This window comes from Lycium barbarum, chromosome 1 (assembly GCF_019175385.1).
Source record: "Lycium barbarum isolate Lr01 chromosome 1, ASM1917538v2, whole genome shotgun sequence".
Taxonomy (NCBI): Eukaryota; Viridiplantae; Streptophyta; class Magnoliopsida; order Solanales; family Solanaceae; genus Lycium; species Lycium barbarum.
The window spans coordinates 151,756,151-151,778,115 of NC_083337.1; the positions used below are offsets into that span (position 1 = coordinate 151,756,151).

General features: G+C 35.6%; 3 protein-coding genes across 7 annotated transcripts; 1 reads left to right on the forward strand and 2 right to left on the reverse strand.

Annotated features, from left to right (window-relative positions):
- The first annotated feature begins 3,095 nt into the window (after positions 1 to 3,095).
- Positions 3,096 to 7,225, forward strand: LOC132644416 (uncharacterized). 3 transcript variants are annotated; one of them, XM_060361013.1, is made up of 6 exons: positions 3,096 to 3,233; positions 3,769 to 3,828; positions 4,565 to 4,807; positions 6,089 to 6,220; positions 6,309 to 6,425; positions 6,496 to 7,225. In XM_060361013.1, the coding sequence occupies exons 3-6, from the start codon at positions 4,565 to 4,567 to the stop codon at positions 6,823 to 6,825; spliced, it is 822 nt and encodes a 273-aa protein (XP_060216996.1). In that variant the 5' UTR covers positions 3,096 to 3,233; positions 3,769 to 3,828; the 3' UTR covers positions 6,826 to 7,225. The 3 variants fall into 3 exon arrangements, with proteins under 3 accessions (XP_060216996.1, XP_060217002.1, XP_060217005.1); XM_060361022.1 differs by lacking the exon at positions 3,096 to 3,233 and adding an exon at positions 3,261 to 3,403; XM_060361019.1 differs by lacking the exon at positions 3,769 to 3,828.
- Positions 7,226 to 8,187: 962 nt separating this feature from the next.
- On the reverse strand, positions 8,188 to 12,044 carry LOC132644433 (omega-amidase, chloroplastic-like). Of its 2 annotated transcripts, none has more exons than XM_060361030.1 (10): positions 11,818 to 12,044; positions 11,506 to 11,625; positions 10,584 to 10,805; positions 10,237 to 10,336; positions 9,566 to 9,640; positions 9,382 to 9,460; positions 8,912 to 8,927; positions 8,753 to 8,833; positions 8,571 to 8,653; positions 8,188 to 8,492 (listed from the first exon to the last, which is right to left on the reverse strand). In XM_060361030.1, exons 1-10 carry the CDS (start codon positions 12,031 to 12,033, stop codon positions 8,408 to 8,410), a joined length of 1,077 nt encoding a protein of 358 aa, XP_060217013.1. In that variant the 5' UTR covers positions 12,034 to 12,044; the 3' UTR covers positions 8,188 to 8,407. The 2 variants fall into 2 exon arrangements, with proteins under 2 accessions (XP_060217013.1, XP_060217017.1); XM_060361034.1 differs by having other exon boundaries at positions 11,506 to 11,622; positions 11,818 to 12,042.
- A 566-nt stretch (positions 12,045 to 12,610) lies between these two features.
- LOC132644443 (putative methylesterase 12, chloroplastic) lies at positions 12,611 to 17,983 on the reverse strand. Of its 2 annotated transcripts, XM_060361038.1 has the most exons (5): positions 16,990 to 17,969; positions 15,478 to 15,717; positions 15,231 to 15,374; positions 14,081 to 14,215; positions 12,611 to 13,224 (listed from the first exon to the last, which is right to left on the reverse strand). In XM_060361038.1, the coding sequence occupies exons 1-5, from the start codon at positions 17,251 to 17,253 to the stop codon at positions 12,952 to 12,954; spliced, it is 1,056 nt and encodes a 351-aa protein (XP_060217021.1). In that variant the 5' UTR covers positions 17,254 to 17,969; the 3' UTR covers positions 12,611 to 12,951. The 2 variants fall into 2 exon arrangements, with proteins under 2 accessions (XP_060217021.1, XP_060217027.1); XM_060361044.1 differs by lacking the exon at positions 15,231 to 15,374 and having other exon boundaries at positions 16,990 to 17,983.
- Positions 17,984 to 21,965: the final 3,982 nt, after the last annotated feature.

The window sequence follows — 21,965 nt, forward strand, 5'->3', positions numbered from 1 at the left end:
TCTTCTACTGCAACTATTATATTAAAGCTTGATCGCGTGTTACAAACGTTCAAACAGTTCCCCCTAAATGAATTTTTCTGTTCTGTCCTAAACTAAATATAGTACTGGAAAAGATGAGCAGGTCGTTAGCTCTGCCACGATTTAGGTCTGTACAACACATCTCATCATTTGAAATTTGATACATAAAATTTCCCCCTAAATTTGGTTCTTTCTGCTACTATAGGATGTTTGTATTAACCTGAACTTTGTTTTTTCGTATGAATTACCATCCTATCCAAATCTGGTAGCAAGTGACAATTACATGCCAGACACTTAGTTGCCAATTTTGGAGAATCACATCCCGGTGAAAAATGAAAATCACTCTGTTTTATGGTAATTCATACAAGCCACCTACTGCATATATCTCATTTTTTTCATTCCTGAAGATCCATAAATGTGCCACAGAACATCTTTTCTTGAATGGTTCCTTTTGCGACAAGCTTGAAATCCCGAAATATGTAAATTCGACAAATTACCTCAAATTTAACCATGTTCTGAAGATAAAGCTGAGCATTATTTGAAGCGAAAACATCATATTTTGCATTCTGATATAAGAGGATCCACGAAATAGCAAATATAAAATTAACTAGGAAGATGATCATTTTAATTACTTAGCTAATAAAGACTTTAAATATGTGCTCGTAATAGTTAAGCACAGTACATTAATGTTGGACAAACAATCTTGGTTGTCTAATGTGCATTTATGAGATGCTGCTGACTAGAATTGGAACTACCTGAAACTATTCAGCTAATTTAGTCGACAGTGGTATGCTTTGCATTATTTTCAAGGGATGCGACTCCATTGTTTATATATGTGTTGTTTTTAGAGGAAAAAAGAATATTTACACGCACATGTATAAGAATATTTTGCTAAGCGATTTTAGATGACACCCTTTACTAAAAGGTCTCCCCGCGACTGCTTCTACCCTACTTAACCCCAATTCCAGTAGTATTAAATAAAAACTATCTTTTCAAAAGAGTTGATTATCCAATTTAGTTGAACATAAGCATTTGGCTTCTATTGTAGCCTTTAACAGCTCCAGGAAGGAAGTATGATCGTGTTACACTCTATTTACAGACATTTTGTTGAAAAAAGCTTAAATATTGTTCATGTTATCGTAATTGTGTTTCTCATGTTAAAGATATTGTTTAATCTTCTTAGGATTGTGCAGACTTGCCACATTCAAGCTTGTCCTCACAAGTTGTTTCACCAAAGTGTTCAATCTCCACTGTACAATATTTGTATTGTCGGAAGATACGCAATAAATATCCGATAGAATAGTTGAGGCGTCAAAAATTTGTTTTCTAAAATTGTCAGGAGTGAATAATGGCTCTAAGAGTATTTTTTTTACGTAACTATTCACCATTCGATATCCAATAACCACATGCCTGATTAATTTAGATTTGCGATATTTAGGACTCATTAAAGGAGGAAACTCTCCCCCAATTTTTCATTTTCAAGGTTTGAACTCAACAATTGATTGGAAATAAGTGCTCCAAAAAATAAAAGGCATATAAAACTTAGAATTACGTGAGAGTATTGCTGACGACTAGTTTAAAGTTGGATTAGGAAACATAATAATTTTTTTAATTTTTATTTGCTAAGTTATTTAATTAATATATAGCATTTGTAGTCAAATCCATATAGGAATAGTTTTTCAATTCCTAGTAAAAATAGGTTTCAATATTATTATAAATATAGTTGATACAGGATATTTTTGCAAAAAAATTGTGGAGTTCATTCAAACACATAGGTATTGCTAGCAGAATTTTTTTTACCGACAAGAACTTCTCTTCCTTCAAATTCAATTTGGAGTTCCAAAAAGTACGTGCTCACACACATATATAACCTTCATTTCACATTATTTTATTAAATATAAAGGTAAAGAATGCTAAATTAAATACAAATATATTGTAATTTGAAACATGGGATACTATGATATTGAAATCGTTTCTTGGCAAGCATATTTGAAGAAGTGAACGTGACAAATATTTTGGAATAAAGGAATAGTTTTAAAAAGAACCTAATAGGTTTTTCTTTATAATGAGGAATTAATGTCCAAATTTACCTCATCCTTATATTTGAGAGGGATAATAGTATTTTTGGTCAATTTAGGTATAGTTTGATTTTGGTCCTTATAGTATCTGACAAGTCACGTTTAATCTTCAATTAATCGAAATGATTGTTTTTAGTCCTTTTATATAAAAGTATGTTGTATTTGAACTACTTTTAAGACTATATTCCCATCAAATATAGAGTAATAATACAAATATAACATAACACGTGAGTAATTAAGTGGTGGAATGACTGATAATTATGGTAAATTTTTTAATATTCACAAGCAAAAGGATCAAAAGCGCAAATTTTAATTAATTGAAGGTTAAACGTGTTTAGCTAGATATCACAAGGATCAAAATTAAAATTTATCAATAATTAAAAAATCAAAAATGCTACTAACCCTTTTTTTTTTCAAAAAAAAAAAAAAAAAAACCGTACCTTTTAGGTGGTTTTCCCCCCTTTTATAATGAGGAATCAATATCCAAATTTACCTCATTTTATATTTGAGACGGTGGGAGTAGCACTTGTATAACCATAAGGGTTTAAGTATCAAATTTTCAATAGTTAGGTATCAGAGTGATATTCCGTCCTTTCGTGTCAGCTTCTAATCGTCTCAATTGGAAAAATCATACTTATAGCCTGTTTGGTCAAGCTTATTTTTCCTAAAAGTATTTATTTTTTCAATAAGTGTTTATTTTAAAAAAAGTGAGGTGTTTGATTAAGCTTTTGGGAGAAAATAAGTGTTTTTGGGAGTAGCAGAAACAATTTTTTAGAAGCTAAAAAAACTGCTTTTGTCTAAAAATACTTTTAAGAAAAATACAAATAGAAACACTTTTTAAAAGCTTGATCAAACACTAATTATTATTTAAAAGTGTTTTTTTAATTAATTAGCCAAATATAAATTACTTTTCATTAAAAATGTTTTTTTAAAAAATATTTTTAAAATAAATTGATTTTAGAAGGTGCTATTAATTATGTTTATAAATTGCTACTCCCACCTCCCTTTCAATAGAATTTCTGTTCCAACTCCCTTTTTCGATCAAACCCCTCTCCGATCTTTCCTCTATCTCAATCGCCGCCGTCGGCCTTCCCGGACGTTTTCTCCGGTCAATTATTCCTCGCTATCGGGCCTAAGGTCAAGCCCAAATTATTTTTGTGCTTATTTTCTGTGATTCTTATTGTAATTGGGCCTTTATAGAGCGAAGATTGATATTAGGGATCCGAATTAGTTTGGGATTGACATGTACTTGATTGATTGATCGATTTGTTTGTTGTGATTGGGCTTTAATAGAAGAAGAAAAATAGGTCAGAGGATATTACTGATTCAAACTGTGGATTTTTCTGACTTGAATTACTTGATATGATAGAGTTAATTTCACGACCCATATAGCATTCTTGCTTATTTACGTCTTTTCGACTTGAATTAAGAGATTATGGTGAAAAAAAAAACACTTGAATTATCGCTTTTCCGCTAGTTTCACGCCCCAAATATTGTTCCCTTTTCCTACCTGAACTATCAGCATCTATGTATTAAAACTCACTATTTGATAGTTCAGGTAGGAAAAGGTGCGTTTTAATTAATACATATATGGTGATAGTTCAGGTAGGAAAAGGTGGCCTAATCAGCTTGGAGGTGTGTTTTAATTAATACATATATGGTGATACTTCAGGTAGGCAAAAGGAACAGCTGATAGTTGGCAAGTGAAACTCGCGAAAAAGTGATAGTTCAGGTGTGTTTTTGACCATTATCTCTTGAATTAAAGTATTCCTAATGAGGAATAGTACATGGTATAATTGTACCCTGATACTATCTAACTTTTGTAAGGCTTATAGTACTAAGATAAGTAATGGAAAATTTATTAGCTAAAAGGGTTAAAAAGTTTTCTATGAGAAAGAATGATAGATAATGATTATCAGTCAGACGTGTTTTTGAAGAACTTAGAAATCCCTTCGTGTTCGTGTCGAATTAGGGTACCTGCTTACTATGTTGACAAGGCATAAGTATGAAGACTGTAATCGAATTCTCATCGTGTTTTTGATATACCTGAGTGGGAAAAAGGATAAAGGTACTTCATTGTTGAACTTAAACTTTATTAAGTATATGCTGGGTGTTAAGTTATATTTTTTCGTAATATGATGTTGAAAAGGCACCGTGTGATTGGAATGTTTGTTCCGTAATAGAAGTTGATGCATCTTTGTATGACCCAAAAAGAAAAGTAGGTGAAGGTCTTTGAAAAAGGAGTTCTATAAGTTGACCACTTTCTGACAAAAGAAATGCGCTTTTATAAATCTATACCTCAAATTACGAGGGAAAGCTTAAATGTAACTTCTAGAAAAAGCTTAAATGTAACTTCTAGAAAAAGTTGTACTTATTAGGATGCTTCATTCACTCAGTTATGCAGTGGTTTGTTCAATATCTTTGCCTGGCTAGCATTTTCCTGATGTCAATTGTCTATTGCTTACCAGATGGCACTTCAAGAAAGTCTGCAAAGGTTCAAGAAGCAGCAAGAGAAGTGCCAAAATACCCTTAGTAGTATAGCTAGAGCAGGAACTTCTAGGCCAGCAGCTCCTCCAAGACCAGCAAATGCAAAACCTCCTGCACCTGCAGTCAAATTTTCAAATGACACGGAAAGGCTCCAGCATATAAATAGTATAAGGAAAGCTCCTGTTGGGGCTCAGATAAAACGTGTCATAGACTTGCTGCTGGAGGTATATTGCCTCCCCTTTCTTCTCATTGTGTTTAAAATTTTCGTTAATTTTATTTCGAAATTAAGAGCTATGATTCAGGAACTTAATGTAACTTAGCACCAAGAAGCAAGTGTCAAAACTGTTAAATCTCTAAATTCATCCCTGCAGAGAAGATTAGGATTAAGCGACCTAAAATTAAGGACTACTTAACTTTGCTTACTAGTTGGCTGTCAAAACTTAATAGCTGGTTGAGATTAGATCCATTAGCCTTGTTCAATTGTCTTAGATCTATGACTAGGTCTACCACTTAGGATTCGTGCAACGTTGTCGATGGAGCAATTTATTTGGTTGAAGCTGCTTTTATTGGGGCACATCAAATGAGAAACGAACAGAAGTTCTATTAAAAAACAAAAACAAAAAAACAATGCAGTTTTAATGGAGGGCTTTTGCTTGTTCTGAGGAATTATTTTTGTGGAACGTGTCATGTGGTTTGATGTACTGTTGTGTGTTTATTTCATGTCATATTGGAGTAGTATCCTATTACAAGCTACTTCTAGTTTCTAGAGTGTCAACCATTGATTATTAGTTGCAAGACATACTGAAGCTAGAGGTCTGTTCCCTTCTTCTTCAAGTGAAGTCTTTTGCATGTCTTCGGAATAACCATAAATGTACAGGCGTCAAATGAGTCGCTGAAAGACCTTTCAACTTCATGGATTTAGTGATGAAAATTAATCTCTTCTTTTAGCAGGTCTGATGTAGTTAACTAAATATCATGTGAATAGACTTCAGGGTGGCATATTTCTTAGCTGGTAGTACAGCACAACCGCATAACTCGTCGTATCCTGCAGTGTTCCTTCTTTTAGCTTCAAGTTGGTAGATTAGATTCACATACACTATTTTTTCTTTCTTCTTTCCCTGATGCTACTGGGCAGCAACTACGTAGAATTACTGCCAAATGAAGACACCAAGCATGCGCAGAAAAAAGATTTGAAATGTAAAGATTATACTTAATACAGCACTAATAATGTGCTGAATCGAGAATTGATTCAGTTACATTTTGCACCCAACACAAAACAAAAAATTATCTATGGTCCTTTCCGGGGTGGGAGTTCTGTTGGTACATAAAAGTGCGAAAATTTGCAAGGCCATACCCCAGGAATGTTGCATACCTCTCCATTGTAGCTGGATTCTCCGCCCTGATTAATGTAGTGGCTTGTCCTGTTATCTTATGGGAAACTGTGTCACATTCTGTTTAATAGTAGTAGTCGGACTTTGACGATTAATTATTTTTCATACATACAGACAAGGCAGGCTTTCACACCAGAACAGATTAATGAATCATGTTATGTTGATATAAATGGCAATAAAGCTGTGTTTGACAGTTTGAGGAACAACCTCAAAGTATATTATGATGGCAATCGGTTCTCTTATAAGGTATTGTAGTCCTCCGTCTTTAAGTCATTTGCAACCATCTAAATCTCTCCTTTTTAGTAACATAAATTCACTTATTATTTGTCAACAGTCGAAACATGCCTTGAAAAATAAAGAACAACTACTTATCTTGATACGAAAATTTCCTGAGGGTATTGCTGTCATCGACCTCAAGGATGCATACCCAACTGTCATGGAGGACCTTCAGGTACATTTGTCATACTAACCTACTTTTGAGTATTTGCTTTCAATGTACTGATACAGGGTATTTCCTATAGGCTCTCAAAGGTGCTGGTCAAATTTGGCTGCTATCAAATTTTGACTCGCAGGAAGACATTGCCTTCCCAAATGATCCACGAGTACCTATTAAGGTTGATGATGATTTGAAACAGCTTTTCAGAGGTATTGAATTACCACGTGACATGCTTGATATTGAAAAGGATCTCCAGAAGAACGGGATGAAACCTGCTACAAACACTGCAAAGAGAAGGGCAATGGCACAAGTTCATGGCATTGCTCCCAAGAACAAAACCAAGAAGAAGAAGCATGAGATTAGCAAGAGGACTAAGCTTACAAATGCTCATCTTCCAGAGCTCTTCAAACTTTAGAGTTCTATTTGTTCATAAACTTCTCCTGAATTGAAAAGAAGCACTGGAGCTCCTGTCATAAAGGCAGTAGTCTTTATTAGGCTTGGTGTGTGTTGCTCCTTTCCAGATTCAGATGTCTAGTGACTGAGCCTCCAGATGCCAAATGCTTTACAATACGTCTAGCATGAAAAGCTCTTAAGAATGGCTAAAGTCTAGGCGTTTGGTTCCTATTGACAAGGTACTTATTTTTATTTATGTTAACTTGGGGGTGGGAATGATACTATCATTTTGTGAGTGTATTACTGACTTGGGGTTTTTGGACCATCAAACTGTTATGTATAACCAATTTCATGAAGATCAACAACTCCATTTTGTATCATATAGTTTTAATATCAATATATATTACAAGAAATTTGCAACTTGTTGAGGCATGGACTTTCAAGATTTACAAATTTAGTTTCAGCTTCAAAAATTCTTATAAGTTGCAACTTCATGTACTAGTAAATCCTTCATAGTTCCAGTTTGTCAAGAAAGTTCGTAGCTTTTATTATTAAGTCAATACATTGGAAAATCATTTCATGTGCTTTCGCATGAGTTTTCTGACTCTAAATTTCATGATCATTCCTTTCGTAAGAGAAGAATATGATATCTCACAGATTTTTTTGACCCAGCCTTTAAAGCCAAAAAGTTCAGTTTCCAATGCGGTCCCTTCCAGATAAATGCTGGATAAGCTGCTGGTTCCTTTTTTTCTCTCTTTGTTTTTAGAGTCCGGTTAACCAACTAATTGATATATGACAAAATTGGATTAGGTTTGGACAACCAATAGGCACAGAATTAATAGTGAAGTATGCAGTGACCGTGATAATAACAGCCACCTATGGACTAGATCAGCCAAGACAACAATAGAAGAATTAGACAGCCATAGTTGGAACCAAAGATGGATGTGTCCGCCACTTATCTTTCTTGAATGATCCCTGAGTATGCATTAGATTTTACGATGTTAGGAACAACAATTTCATTGATTGTGGGTTCAAGCCGTTAAAACAATCTCTTCCAAAATTTCTAGTTAAGGTTTTATACAATAGACCCCACATGTGGACCAACCCTTCCCTAAATCCTCACATAGGCTGAACTTAATGCATTGAGTTGCCCTTTAGGTCGGCGAAGGTTGCCACTCTGTGTAGTAAAGACTTGGTTTCCCGGATTATCACTTTGTACATATGCCACTTCATGAAGAATAGCAGGATCTTTGAATCACTAGGATTTTTCACTTCATGCAATGACTAGAATTTTTAGAAGCAATATTTGTATTCCATCAATATGACAAGCCACTATACTTTATTGAGCTATAGACTATTAGTGTGCATACACATAAAAATCGCCTTTTCCAAACCCTTGTAATCTTTTGCAAAATAATCTTGATGCCAAATATTATCAAAGCTGTTAACAAATGCTTTTTGGAATAAACATAAAAAAGAAGATACAAGCACTGGTTGCCAACAAAATTAGCAAAGCATTTTCTTTGTGATAAAGAACTCCTGCAAAATCCCATTTCAGAATTTCATTTAGCCATGAGATGCAATCTGATCAAAATACCCTACTCTTAAAACCTCGTAGGACTTTCTCCAAGCAAATCTACGAATTGATAAATGTCATTGCGCCTCTGGCTCTCTAAAGGGAGGCTTTCCCTGCACAAGCTTTGAACAAAGTGAAAAACACATAAAGATCTTATACTAAGCCAATTTTTACAAGAAATGATGCATCACCTTGTCTGTTGAATTGCAGCATAATCAATTTCAGCAATTAGAACTGCTTCCTCATGCCCAGTGGTTGCAATTATTTCACCCATCTGCTCACCAGGCAAACAAAGATCTCTTTGATTGCTCTATTCAACAACTGCAATCCAAAGTAACTATTTGCAGATTTACATTACAGTTTCTTAACATACCGGTCCAACCACAGTGGAGTGACCCCATATCATGTAGCTACTGGCTGAATCTCGAGATGGGGAGCAGGATGCCACATAAAGCTACGAAAACGTAATGCATGTCTTTCAGTTTTGAGTACAAGACAAAGAGGACTATCATGATAAAGTAACATGCATTACCTGGTTATCTACTGCCCTGCAAAATCAAAGTTGAATGAGCAATGAGGAAGCATCACTTATAATAACATAGCACAGAACATTGTTACACCACAGGCAAGAAGAGAGAATCAGAGGGATATATCCAAAGTGAAGAGACATTGTTTATGCCAACAGAAAGTTCGTCGTATGGAGTAAAATACTTAAGTTACTACTAAAAACATAGGCTACAAGATCTCTGATATTAAGGTGACCTCGTTGGTCGAAGAGGATAAAGAATAAGGAGAAATCATTTCGAGGGAAAAAATTTCAATAGGGGTTAAGTACTGGTTAATTGAGGGCGGGAGGGGACCTATTCCGGGAGTTTTGTGTATGATTTCCATAAGTGTGTTGCAACTAAATTGGTCGCTCTTTAATGAAATATTATGAAAATCTTCATAGAACCTCTATTGGTCAAATCTATTCACAACTTAGAGGAGACAGAATCATCTTGCCTTGTTCTTTGCTCCAGCTCCCACAGAGCTGCCCCAGTACTCATGTTGAATGCTCCAGGGTAACATATTAGACGAGCACCTGATTCTCATATGAAGAAGCTCTCTTGTAGACATCATGGTGAAATGAAGAAGAACAATTAGCCAAACAGAATGAGTAACTACTTAAACATGTAAATTATCGTACCTCTAGCACTATATGACATTGCCAGTTCAGGAAATCGTATATCGTGACAAATTCCTATTCCAATGCGTCCAAAATCTGCACACTTTGAATTGTCAGTAACAAGATGTGTAAAAGTACAGTTTCAAGAACGAAGCCTGATAGGGAAATTAAGAAAAGAAACATAAGTGAGACCAACTACTAGCTAGAAAAGTTTTGCCGACAAAATGAGACCTAAATCAGAATTGGGCAGGTAGAAAGATGTGAGCATACATATGACGAACCAGATGCAGCAAAACATTTGGACATTTTCTGCTAATATATTTGAGATGCCTAATGCCAATAATGTCAATATATTTGACATGCCTATGCACAGAAGAATTACATAATATCCTGACTGACCTATGAAACATACTACCAGGGGCAGATTTAGAGGGTCAGTTATGGGTTCACGTGAATTCAATAGCTTTTACCCAAACATTGCATATATATATATATATATATATATATATATATATATAGAAATACGCTAAATATCTATAAATATTTGACTGTGAACCCAGTTGTTATTGAAGGATTAACTTGAACTCGCTATAGGGACCCATAAATTTCAAATCCTGGATCTGTACTCTACTAGTTATTACCAATTTACCACATTTAGGGGTAATTGCTTTAAGCAGGAAACAGTTGCCTACCTGTATCAACAATGGTAGGCTTCTCTCCTGCTGAAATGATATTTGATTCCTTAAATTGAACTTCTCCTGGCAGTGGCTTACCCATGTCAAACAAATGTATCTGCAGAAAGGCATTGCACAATTACATTTCTAGTTCGTCTTGCCATTCTCTCCGTCCAATCACCTGTTTAACTTCTTTTTTGTGCAACCAAAGTTTATCATTATATATATTATTTTACTTTTGTTAATATTTTGGACAACTAGCTTGATGCTTTCAACTTATAATGAAAATATAACACTAATCAGAAAAGAAAAAGATGTGGCCTTCATTGTAGACTTTTCTATCTTCCCTATAAGAAAGGGCTTACTTTTCTGTGCTTAGCCTTTAATTCTCCATTAGGTCCAAACACAGAGCAAGTATTGTACAGCTGACCAGCATCCTTTTCCGGAATCGATCCACCTATAATGGTGACTCCTAAGGAAGCAGCAACTTCAGATAACATAACCAATGACGGGGAGCTTTCTATATCATTGAAGTCCTCAGCAAACTTTGCAAATAAGTCAGTTGAATAAGGGCAATTCCACATTTCCTACAACAAATGATGGAAATACATTGAATCATCACTTCCAACATTGTTATTAAGATATGCACAGTTACATCCTTGACCATCTTTTTTAAATCTTCAGATAGAAACTTCTTTAGGCTGATATAATTTTTCGTTCTTACTTACGGAGCATGATTTAATCCTCTTTCCTAACTTATCCGAGCTCATAAAGTTTTATTCTTAAAACTATACCAGAAATGAATACAAAGAACTTCCAACAGTGTAAAACGCCACTGGAAATAATAACAATGTGCTAGTCAGCATGTTTAGGTCAAATCACTATGCTCGACTTCCACAGTGAATAAATATGAGTAAAAAAGGTATTAGGCATCGTCGCATCGATCATCTAAAATGAAAAGTATAACTATTTCTTTTAGGTTTAAGTTTTATACACTAATAGTGTAAAGAGCATTTGCACAACCAAATCTCTTAAAACTAACTGCAGTGCAAGTGTCTAACTAAGTGTGAGTTGATAACTTATGAAAGAGTGTCTGATTTGTTAAAATTGGTCAAATTACAGCATCTAGTTCTTTACATTGTTAGTATATAAATCAGCATAATATTTATCAAAAAAAAAAAAAAAAAAACAAAAAGAATTGTGTAAAACAAAAAAGAAAAAAGGTTAAGTAGTGATATTTAAAGCTAAAATTAAAGAGGGTTTAGTGAAGGGGAAAAGGCTACTCACAGGCAAAAGTATAAGACTTGCACCTTGTTCTGCAGCAGCTTCAATCATATTACGAGCATCGAAGATGTTAGCACTCTTCTCTGTGGTCACTTTCAGCTGACATATTCCAATCTTGAACTTCTTTGACAAAAACCCAACAAAAAAAGAAAGAGAAAAAATCAACAATATCATTATCACAGTGAGAAAATTTGTTAGTCATTTTGTTTTCCCCATCAAGAATCAAGAAAACGTCATGTTTTGGATTTTGTTGGGAGATGGAGAAACCAAAGGAGACCAAAAAGGTAATTTGATCAGGACATTATAAAAGCATACCTTTGTTATTCTGGGGATTTGAAGTGGACCAGAGACAAAAAACTGGGGACTTGCTGTACTTTTAGAAATAGAAGCCATGTAAGTAGGTGGCAAGTGCAGATTTTGAGATATGAGTGTGAAGAGTACAGGAAGAAGGTGGTAAAGGCACCATACATTTAGTCTGGCCTTAAATAAAACAATTCTCTTAATTAATTGTGCTTCTTGTTGACTAATCATGGGATGAGACAAATTCTCAAAATAATGGAGCAACAATCAATACTCCCTCTGCCAATTTGACGTGCCTTTTAAATTTAGAGAGTCAATTTTTTTTTCAAGTTTGACCTTAAATTCTGACATAATGTTTTAAATATTTAAAAGTTATATATAAAAATACTATAAGTCACAATGATTGATTATTTAAGATATTTATAAGGCATATGAAAAAATCTTAGTTAAAGAAAAACTTGTATGGCTCTCGAGATTCAAAAGATACCAGACGGGAGTAATGATAATGATAAAATGAGTTTAGAAAGGTTAGAATAGATGATATTTCATATCACTAATCTCTACTAACTTGGGATCGAAGCATAATTATTGTTGTTGTAGTAACAACAAAGAAAACCTTAAAACAAATTATCCTAATCTAAGCTAAAATCAGTACTATAAGCACGACTTGTAAACTAGACATAACTACACACTCGGTTCAAAACTGGATAAGACTAATAGTTTTATAATGTTTAATGTTGCTTGCTTTCCACAAAATTAGCTGTGAACAAAAAATTGCAATTGGCCCAAATGGAGAACCCTCAAAGGATAGCACATCACAAGATGTAGAAGATCAGTTATTTATGAACACAAAATATCAAGTATCCGGGGCCTCACTGTTTCTTCAGAAATAAACAATAGGGAGAACAAAGTGCTACCACAAGTGGAACTACATGAGGTATATTTCAAGTCTAACTGCTATCTTAGCTGTAACTACAAAGAAGAATATTTCAACTATGAACCAATGCCTTCCATGTAAGAAGTGAAATAAAATATGAAAATAGATAGTATAAAACAAGCTGAGTCATTCTCCTCTTTTGTACAACCAACAACCTCATGGATTCTATAGCCTCCATAAGAACATAATCAATGAAGCCATTCTTTATAATATTATGGAATCTGAGCAATTTCGACCAAAATCTTATGCAGCGACTGTGGCTTCGAGAAGAATGGAGCATGGTCACTGCCTTTGATCTTGAAAACTCCTTCAGGAGGGTTTACTCTCACTAGCTTTTCTTGGACATCCGGTGAAAGAGCATGGTCATCCAAAGTCTGGATATAAAATCTACGACTAGTTCCATACTTTTCAGGTGTGAGTGATAGCTTGTCCATCATCGGACCAAGAGGAATAGGTCTCATAGAAACCATTGCTAAAGCAACATCCTGCAATCATTATATATAGTGTGTTAGAGATGTATTTTTGCGAAACCATCGATTTACATTTTTCTCTTAACTTTTCAGAAATGATCTGAAAACATCTAGATAGACATTAAAATACACACAAGGATTCCTTGGCAATACGTTTTCATGATGATGGTATCTAGACCAGCTTTTCCGCATCTTGACTATTCCACCGGGTACTTGCTACCTCCCCTCCCATCAGCACAGGTACCTAGCAACTCTGCCCACTAATGCTCAAGTAGATTGAAAGAAATCACCTATTGTGTTTTGCCTCTACTAGGATTTGAACCTAACACATCATGGTTTACTCCACTTCATTGACCAGTAGGCCACAACCTTGGGTGCTTCTTTGACAATAATTTAACTTCTAAAATGGGCTTAATTAGATGTTGGAATCATAATTTACACCAAACTCTGACGGAAACAGGAACTATTCTGATCCGCTGTGGTCAACTTCTCTACGGTACCACAGGGCGCTGATCGAACTCGTAATATAAGCATATTCTTCCTAGTAAAACTAAGAAAAGTAAGCCCTATCGTTAGCTTTCGTACTCCGTCTTCCTTCCATACTCTGTCTTCTCTACACTATCGTTAGCTTAATCTGGAGTACATGGAGGTCTTACCGTTCATCTCTCTCTCTCTCTTTTTTTTTTTTTTTAACCGAGCAAAACTGCATATTGAGGTCTCTGCGTTTTCCTGTAGTCATTTCTAAAGCAGTTTTAATTGAAACAGCATGAATAATGTACTACGAAGCGCATTCCCACACACTAGGGATGGTTTAAGTTTAGCAATTAGCATAGTAATGGATGAACCCTTGCAACTTGTATAAAGGAAGTACCTTCGTAGGAGACTGATTGAAATATAGCCCCTGCATTTGCTCCTTCTCGAACATGATGCAAGTAGCAGGCTTGTCTTTACCATTCCCATAAATTAAGAACTTAGATTCCGGGGTAAAAAGCTCTGCGGACCCAAGCTGCAAAAATATCACCCATAAAAATGTCAAAGTGGAGAGAAGAGATGTAAAACAATTATCGACACTAGAAGAAAATTTCAGCAGCAGATTTATTTTTAGGACCAAACAAATTTCTAGGTTATAATGAATGACACCTAATCCACCAGTAATTTTGCAAGAATATACATCTGCAACGTCTCTAAACATGAATCGTGCATGAAGAACATTATGGCATGGTTAATTGAACTTATATTAGTCTAATTCGAACAGCAGTCTGCAGTGAGGTTGTCACAATCATTATATATAAGCATATTAACCAGACAGTCAGTAGGATGCTGATTTGGAATGTGAACTAAAATGAGATAGCAATCACTATCAGACATCACCTCTTATGGTACTTTCTTACCTTTTGAGCTCCATTCTATGTACAAGCCCCTACTTTTGTTTATTAATGTAAATACAATTGGGGTTAGATATTCTAAACTAGCAAAGTTCCTATTTACTCCACAATAGATTTTATTACAAGGTTTACTCAGTTTATCTCACACGGATAAGGACATAATTGAGGGAAAGAGCAAATAGCTTTCAGCGAAAATACAAGGCAAGTTCTAGGGAAGAGAAAACACACTATCAATGCATGTACCTACCTGACCAAAAATATCAAGAATTTGCATTTGATTACTTGCTATGCAGTTTGGTGCTATTTTATCAAGTGTAAGAACTATAGAAGTTTCAGATGATACTTTTTGACCTCTCCTTTCTGGTTCATGTGCCTCACATATTAGTGTGTTCCTTGAAAATTTCATAACTTCAAGCACTCCATGTGACAAAACAAGAATATCTTACAAGATGACATCACAACCAAAACAGTGCTTTCTGAAGGCATGACCATAATAATGTTAGTTTTAAAACGTGCAGTTTAAAAAGTACTACTAATAAATAATTCAACAGGTTTCCCAATCGAGATGAGAATAAAAGGTTGGTAATCATTATTGGTAATTATTATTCAATTGTACATATAATAAGGGATGTGTACCTCTTCAGCAAACACATCAAAAGGCCTCTGGCCATCAGATATCATCGTGGCACTAAGAAATACTGCTTTTGCAATTTTAGTTGGGAAATGCTCTAAGGCATAGGAAACACACGCACCTCCAGCACTGTGACCGACTAAAATTACCTAAAGAGATATATGCATAATGCTTTCAGAATATAAGTGAAATCGTCTATGTTAAAATTCATAGTAGAAAAAGGACTTGAAATTTATACCAAATCTATCTTACCTTTTCATCCTCTGGCAACTTCTCCAGATAATCAATTAATGGTTTTGAGTAGTCGACTAGAGTAGTAACATTATTTGTATCTGTCAGATGAATGCCAGATCCAGTGAGATCTAAGGCTGTGGGGACCAATCCTGTTTCCTCCAATAGAGCAATAGTTTTGTACCAACACCAAGCTCCAAATCCTTCTCCATGTACCAGAACAAATTTCTTTGTTTTGATGTTCTCCAAAAACTCTGGTGGCTTTACAGCATAAATTTTGTACGTTAATTGCAGTGCTATATAAAAAATTTCTATAGGTCGCCAAAAAGATATTGATGATTATTGGATTTCGGGGGATTCATTTTCTTCATTAACTGGCGTATTACCAGCAACCTTATATTTTCTACATCCTTCTTTTCAAAATGTTCCCACTGATTAAGCAATAAACACTCAGATGGATCTGAACTTTTTCAATTGCTCTGTTATTAAACCTGAGCTACGAATTTAAAAAGACTTCCTATCATTGCTATATTTACATCTATAGCATGAGTACTTAAAGCTAGTGAGAAGTTAAAAAGTTTACTTCCCACAAACATGATTGTGGCACAAGATATCGCCAAACAAAGGGGAATTAGGATCTAAAGAAGTGATTCAAAAATCACTTTGGTAAAATAATATTCAGAAATAACCAAAAACAAGAAGTAAATCACAAAGGAAAGGGTGGATCTTTTTGTTGTTCCTTTCCGTCCATCCACGTGAAATTTGCAAAACATATTCCACCCAAACCCGAAAAGGCAAATAATTGCAATAAGTTTATAATCAACAGTCTAATAATGAATCTTAGCTGAATGAACTAATTCGGAAGAAAAGGCCAAAAGGGGGATGGGTTCAAAACTTTTCACTTTTTGCAACAAAAGGTGCCTTTTTTGACTTATTTCCTTTTCATGAGCACTTCAGCAATATCACGAAGCTTAAAGAGAGTTATCATATCCACCACCAAAATAATTAAAAGAAAGATGCTACTTTTCTGCGTTCTGCACCATCAATTCATTATAGAAAAAATAAACCAAAAGAAACACAAAAGGGAAGAAACTTTCCACATCAAAAAGCATATCATAATAAAATAAAGAAAAAGTGACTCTAAAGAACTGAATAAATAAGAAAACAAGTCTTGAAACAACAACAATACCTCAATCTCAAACCAGTTGGGGTCACTATATAAACCCTTCATATTCACTGAGCTCCCATTTTAGTCCATTTCATTGCAGTATCACAAAGACAAATTAAGGGTTCACTTCCAAGACTCTTCTATTTTCATTAGTTACATTTGAAATTGTTTCATTCCTCTTCAAAAAAAATTCTTTTCCTTTACTTTCATCTCTACCCCACAAATGTAGGGGTAAGACTGCGTACATCCTACGATCTCCAAAACACCGCTTATAGGATTGCACTGCGTATGTTAGTTGTTATTATTCAGACAAAAATTAGGGATTCTACAATAGACTTACATATAAAGCATAGCCTAGTGACTACCTGTTTTGAATTGGCTAACTGGTCAGGCAAATCATTGCGACGACGAGAACTAGTGGATCCAATACGTCTAGACATTGAACCCTCAAATCTTTGAGACAATTGATGTTGTTGAATTGCCATAGACAAAGCTTGTCTATGAAGTAACTCTTCTTCCAATAATGACCTCCTCTTTGATCTCTCCATCCTCTTACTCCTTGAACCTATCCCATTTTTCCCACTTTCTCTTATATCCTTCTTTGTCATGCAAATAAATTTGTTACCCATTTCTCAAAATTCAATCTTGAACAAACCCCAGAATTTTTTTTCGCCTAACAATGACCAATAAAAGCGAAAAAACTCAATCTTGAACAACACCCAGATTTTTTTTTTTTTTTTTGGCTTAACAATGACCAAAAAAAGCAAAAAATTCAATCTTGAACAAAACCTAGATTTTTTTGCTTAACAAAAAGCAAAAAAAATCAATCTTGGGCAAAACCCACGTTTTTTTTTTATGCCTAACACTGACCAGAAAAGCCAAAATTCAATCTTGAACAAACCCCAGTTTTTTTTCGCTTAACAAAAAGCAAAAAAAAATCAATCTTGAACTAACCCCAGTTTTTTTTTTTTTTTTTTTGGCCTGACAATGACCAGAAAAAGCAAAAAATTCAATCTTGAACAAAACCCAGTTCTCTTTTTTTTTTTTTAAACTTAAATGACCAGAAAAAGAAAAAAAATTCAATAAATTGCACAAGATCTAGAAAGAATTTTTCCCAAAAAGAACAAGAAAAACTGAAAATTTGGTACTGTAAATGGAGTTGCAGGTTCTTGATATGTTTGAAAACGATGACGTTTATTGAGGTAATAACGGTAGGTGAAAGTGCAAGCGAGGTGGTTTTTATTTAATAGAATTAATTCATTTGATTGTTAAGGAAAGTCTGGAAAAACAACTCAATACAACCTAATATACAAGGAATTTAATGCTATAGTATAATTTCTTCTTCTTTTTTTTTTTGTCAACGGATGCTTAATTGATTTTCTCTCTCTTGATATATGTCACTTTCAAGTTTCTACTTCTGTTTTGTTTTTGTCTACGTGATGTTGAAATTTGGTTTGTGAGTTTTTGTGGTAACTCTGACTGCAAAATTGGATATGATCACCATTCAGGTATATCAGTAGGAGTTTTTGTTCCTTTTTGTCTTATCCTTTTTAGGTAGTTCATCTTGTTTGTCTCTAATAGACAAAAAGAGCTTTCCCATAAAATATAAATGAATACTGTCAAGAGTTTGGCCTGATTAAAGAAGTTATAAGCGGAGTTAGAATTTGAGTTTATTAATTTTGAATAATATAAAATATAGTTTATTGAGTTTTCATAGATTATTTATATATTTTAAGTGAATTTTTAAATAAAAAATTAAAGTTTGAGTTAAAGCTACTTGAATTTATTGAATCCGTAGTTGGAGCTTTAGCGCGAAGGTAAAAGAAAAAATACGGTGATTTCTTCACATCTGTCCAAATTTTGGTGAATATTATATATTTTTGAAATAAAACTTGTCATTTTCAAAAGAAAAACCAAAAAAGGATCATGTATACTTTGTACTATCTCGAAATAGTTGTATCCATCCCCCGTTTGCTTTTTCGATGATATATACCCCCGCCATTAGTGTATCAATCATGCCCTCACGATTAATGACCACTTTTTGAGGGACACGTGGCACGATCTCAGTGACTCCAACCCTTTGTATTTCCCATTTAATTTAAATAGACCCAACCAATTAATTTTGTTTAAACCCGCCCCATTGTCCGACCCGTTAACCGATTTAAGTCATAAAAAGACTTCATCACATTATTTTCTCCCAAAATTAGGGTTCATCACATTGTTTTGTTGGTTGAATGTAATGTATGCCCCTATTTAGAGTTCCTTTCCTTTGTTTTGACAGTATGTAAATGGCCATATTTAGAGGGTTTTTTCTTGTTTTGAAAGTGTCTAAATGGTATCACACGACTTCTCTAAAATGTATGCTCAAAACTGTTAGGATTTAAATCCCAAATCCGACCTTTGTAAGCAGGTTCCCAGGAAAGATTGGAGGGTCACAGCTGGACCACTTAAATACCAACCTCCTTAGACAGAACCTACTTACGCCGTGATGTAAGCGAAGAATAAATAGCACACACAGATTTATAGTGGTTCACCCTCAATGTGAGAGCTACGTCCACGTTGCTGCTGCAGATCTTATTAAAGAAGAAATATTACAAGTGTTTACAACACTCAACCTCACAACCCCAATCCCAATTACACTCAAGAATTTTACCACAGAAAATTCTCTCAAAGACCTTCTCTTACTTAGGCCTTTCACTAAGAGTATTTCTCTTAGATTTTTTCTCTCTTGGGATGTGTATAACAAATGATCTTAATGATATCTTACAAATGAACCATAAGCTACCTATTTATAGGAATGAATTTCCTATGATGAGGTAAGCGCTTACATCACGACTATTATGAGGTAAGCGCTTACATCACGACTATGTGAACAAAAGAATTGACTTGTTTGGCCAATTCCACACCTAACAAATCTCCCACTTGAAGACTAATTTTAATTTGTCTTCACACTTTGATCGATGCAGCAGCTCTTTCCTACTTTCATACTTCGTGCAGGCCAACTGAAGTTGAGCATAGCTTCAGTTGTCTATCGTCACTGCCTTTGTCAGCATGTCTGCTGGATTCTGACTCCCTGCGATCTTCTCAAGCACCAGCGCTCCATCTTCCAAAGCTGATCTAATGAAATGGTACCAGAGTTGTATGTGCTTCGTTCGAGCATGGTAAACCAGGTTCTTTGCCAAATGAATGGCGCTTTGGCTATCACAATATAGCACACTTCCCTCGTGGTCCTGATCCAATTCCCGCAAAAAATATTGTAGCCACATCATTTCCTTTGTGGCCTCCGTCACAGCAACGTACTCAGCCTCATAACTAGAGAGAGCTACTATCTTTTGCAACTTGGAAACCCAAGAGATTGCAGTACCTCCGAAGGTGTAAACATACCCGGATGTGCTCTTTCTGCTATCAATATCACCACCGTTGTCAGCATCAACATACCCTTGCAATCCTGTTTTTGATTTTCGAAAATACAGAGCTGAACTCGAGCTGCCTTTCAGATATCTGAATATCCACTTCACAGCCTCCCAGTGTTGCTTTCCCGGATTGCTCATAAATCGGCTGACAACTCCCACTGCATGTGCAATGTCTGGCCTTGTACATATCATTGCATACATAAGACTACCGATTGCAGATGCATAAGGTATCTTGTCCATCTGCTTCTTCTCATCCTCGGTTGTCGGCGACTGATCCTTTGACAACCGAAAGTGTCCAGCCAAGGGAGTGCTGACTGGCTTGGCATCATGCATGTTGAACCTTTTGATAACTTTCCTCACATATTCTTCTTGTGAGAGTTTGATGCCCTCCTTGCTTCGGTCGATTCTCATCCCAAGGATTTGCTTTGCAGCTCCCAAATCCTTCATTGCAAACTCTTCCGATAACCCTTTTTTCAACCGATCAATCTCCTGTAGGTTTGCTCCTACGATTAGCATGTCGTCGACATAGAGTAGCAGTATCATGTACGAGTCTTCAAATTTTTTGAAGTAACAGCAGTGATCTGCCTCGCACCTTGAAAAATCAGCTTTCTTCATAAAGCTGTCAAACTTTAAATACCACTGTCTTGGAGCCTGTTTTAGTCCGTACAGACTCTTTTGAAGTTTGCACACCAGATTCTCCTTTCCTTTGATTTTGAATCCCTCCGGCTGTCGCATTTAGATTTCCTCGTCTAGATCACCGTGAAGAAATGCAGTTTTCACGTCCATCTGTTGCAGATGTAGATTTTCCTTTGCTACCAGCCCAAGAACAGTTCTGATAGTCACCATCTTGACTACGGGAGAGAAGATCTCCGTATAGTCAATGCCTTCTTTCTGTTGAAATCCCTTTGCGACCAGCCTTGCTTTATAACGCTTGCTTCCATTGGGTTCTTCCTTTATCCGATAAACCCATTTGTTTTGCAATGCCTTTTTATCCTTTGGCAACTCGGATAATTCCCATGTATGATTTGCCGATAGTGAATCCATTTCATCCTTCATTGCCAGCTCCCACTTAGTCGATTCATCGACTTGCATTGCTTCTTCATAACATTCCGGCTCCCCTCTATCAGTGAGTAGAATGTAGTTGAGGGATGGAGAGTACCTGTGAAGCGGCTTCCTGATCCTGGATGATCTACGCAGCTCTGTGATTGGCGTCTGTTCATTTGTTTCAGAATCAGCACTTTCATCAGCACCTTCTCGGATTGTTTGTTTCTCTGCCTCGGTTGTACCTGGCTGCGGCTCAGGTGCCGGAAAGTCCCTCAAATCGACTATTTCCGATTCCTTGTCCTGACATTCTGAATTCTTTTGCAGCTTGTCTTTGTACAGTACCTCTTCGTTAAAGACAACATTCCTGCTTCGGATGATCTTCCGATTTTGTTCATCCCAAAATCGGTACCCAAGCTCGGTGTCACCATAGCCAATAAAGTAACACTTCTTTGATTTTGGATCAAGCTTGCTTCTAGCCGTATCATCATTATGAACATATGATAAGCAACCGAACACTTTCAGAAATGAAAGATGTACCTTCTTGCCACTCCAGACTTCTTCTGGAATTCTGAAATCCAAGGGAACTGACGGTCCTCGGTTAATTAAGAAGGCCGCGGTATTGACTGCATCTGCCCAGAATGTCTTGGGCAGTCCAGAGTGTATTCTCATACTCCGAGCACGCTCGTTCAACGTTCGGTTCATTCTTTCGGCTACTCCATTCTGTTGCGGCGTTCCAGGAATAGTCTTCATCATCTTGATCCCATTATCGGCACAGTACCGTTTGAAATCACCATCAGTGTATTCTCCGCCGTTGTCGGACCTCAAACACTTCAACTTGAGGTTTGTTTCATTCTCGACCATGGCTTTCCATCTTTTGAATACAC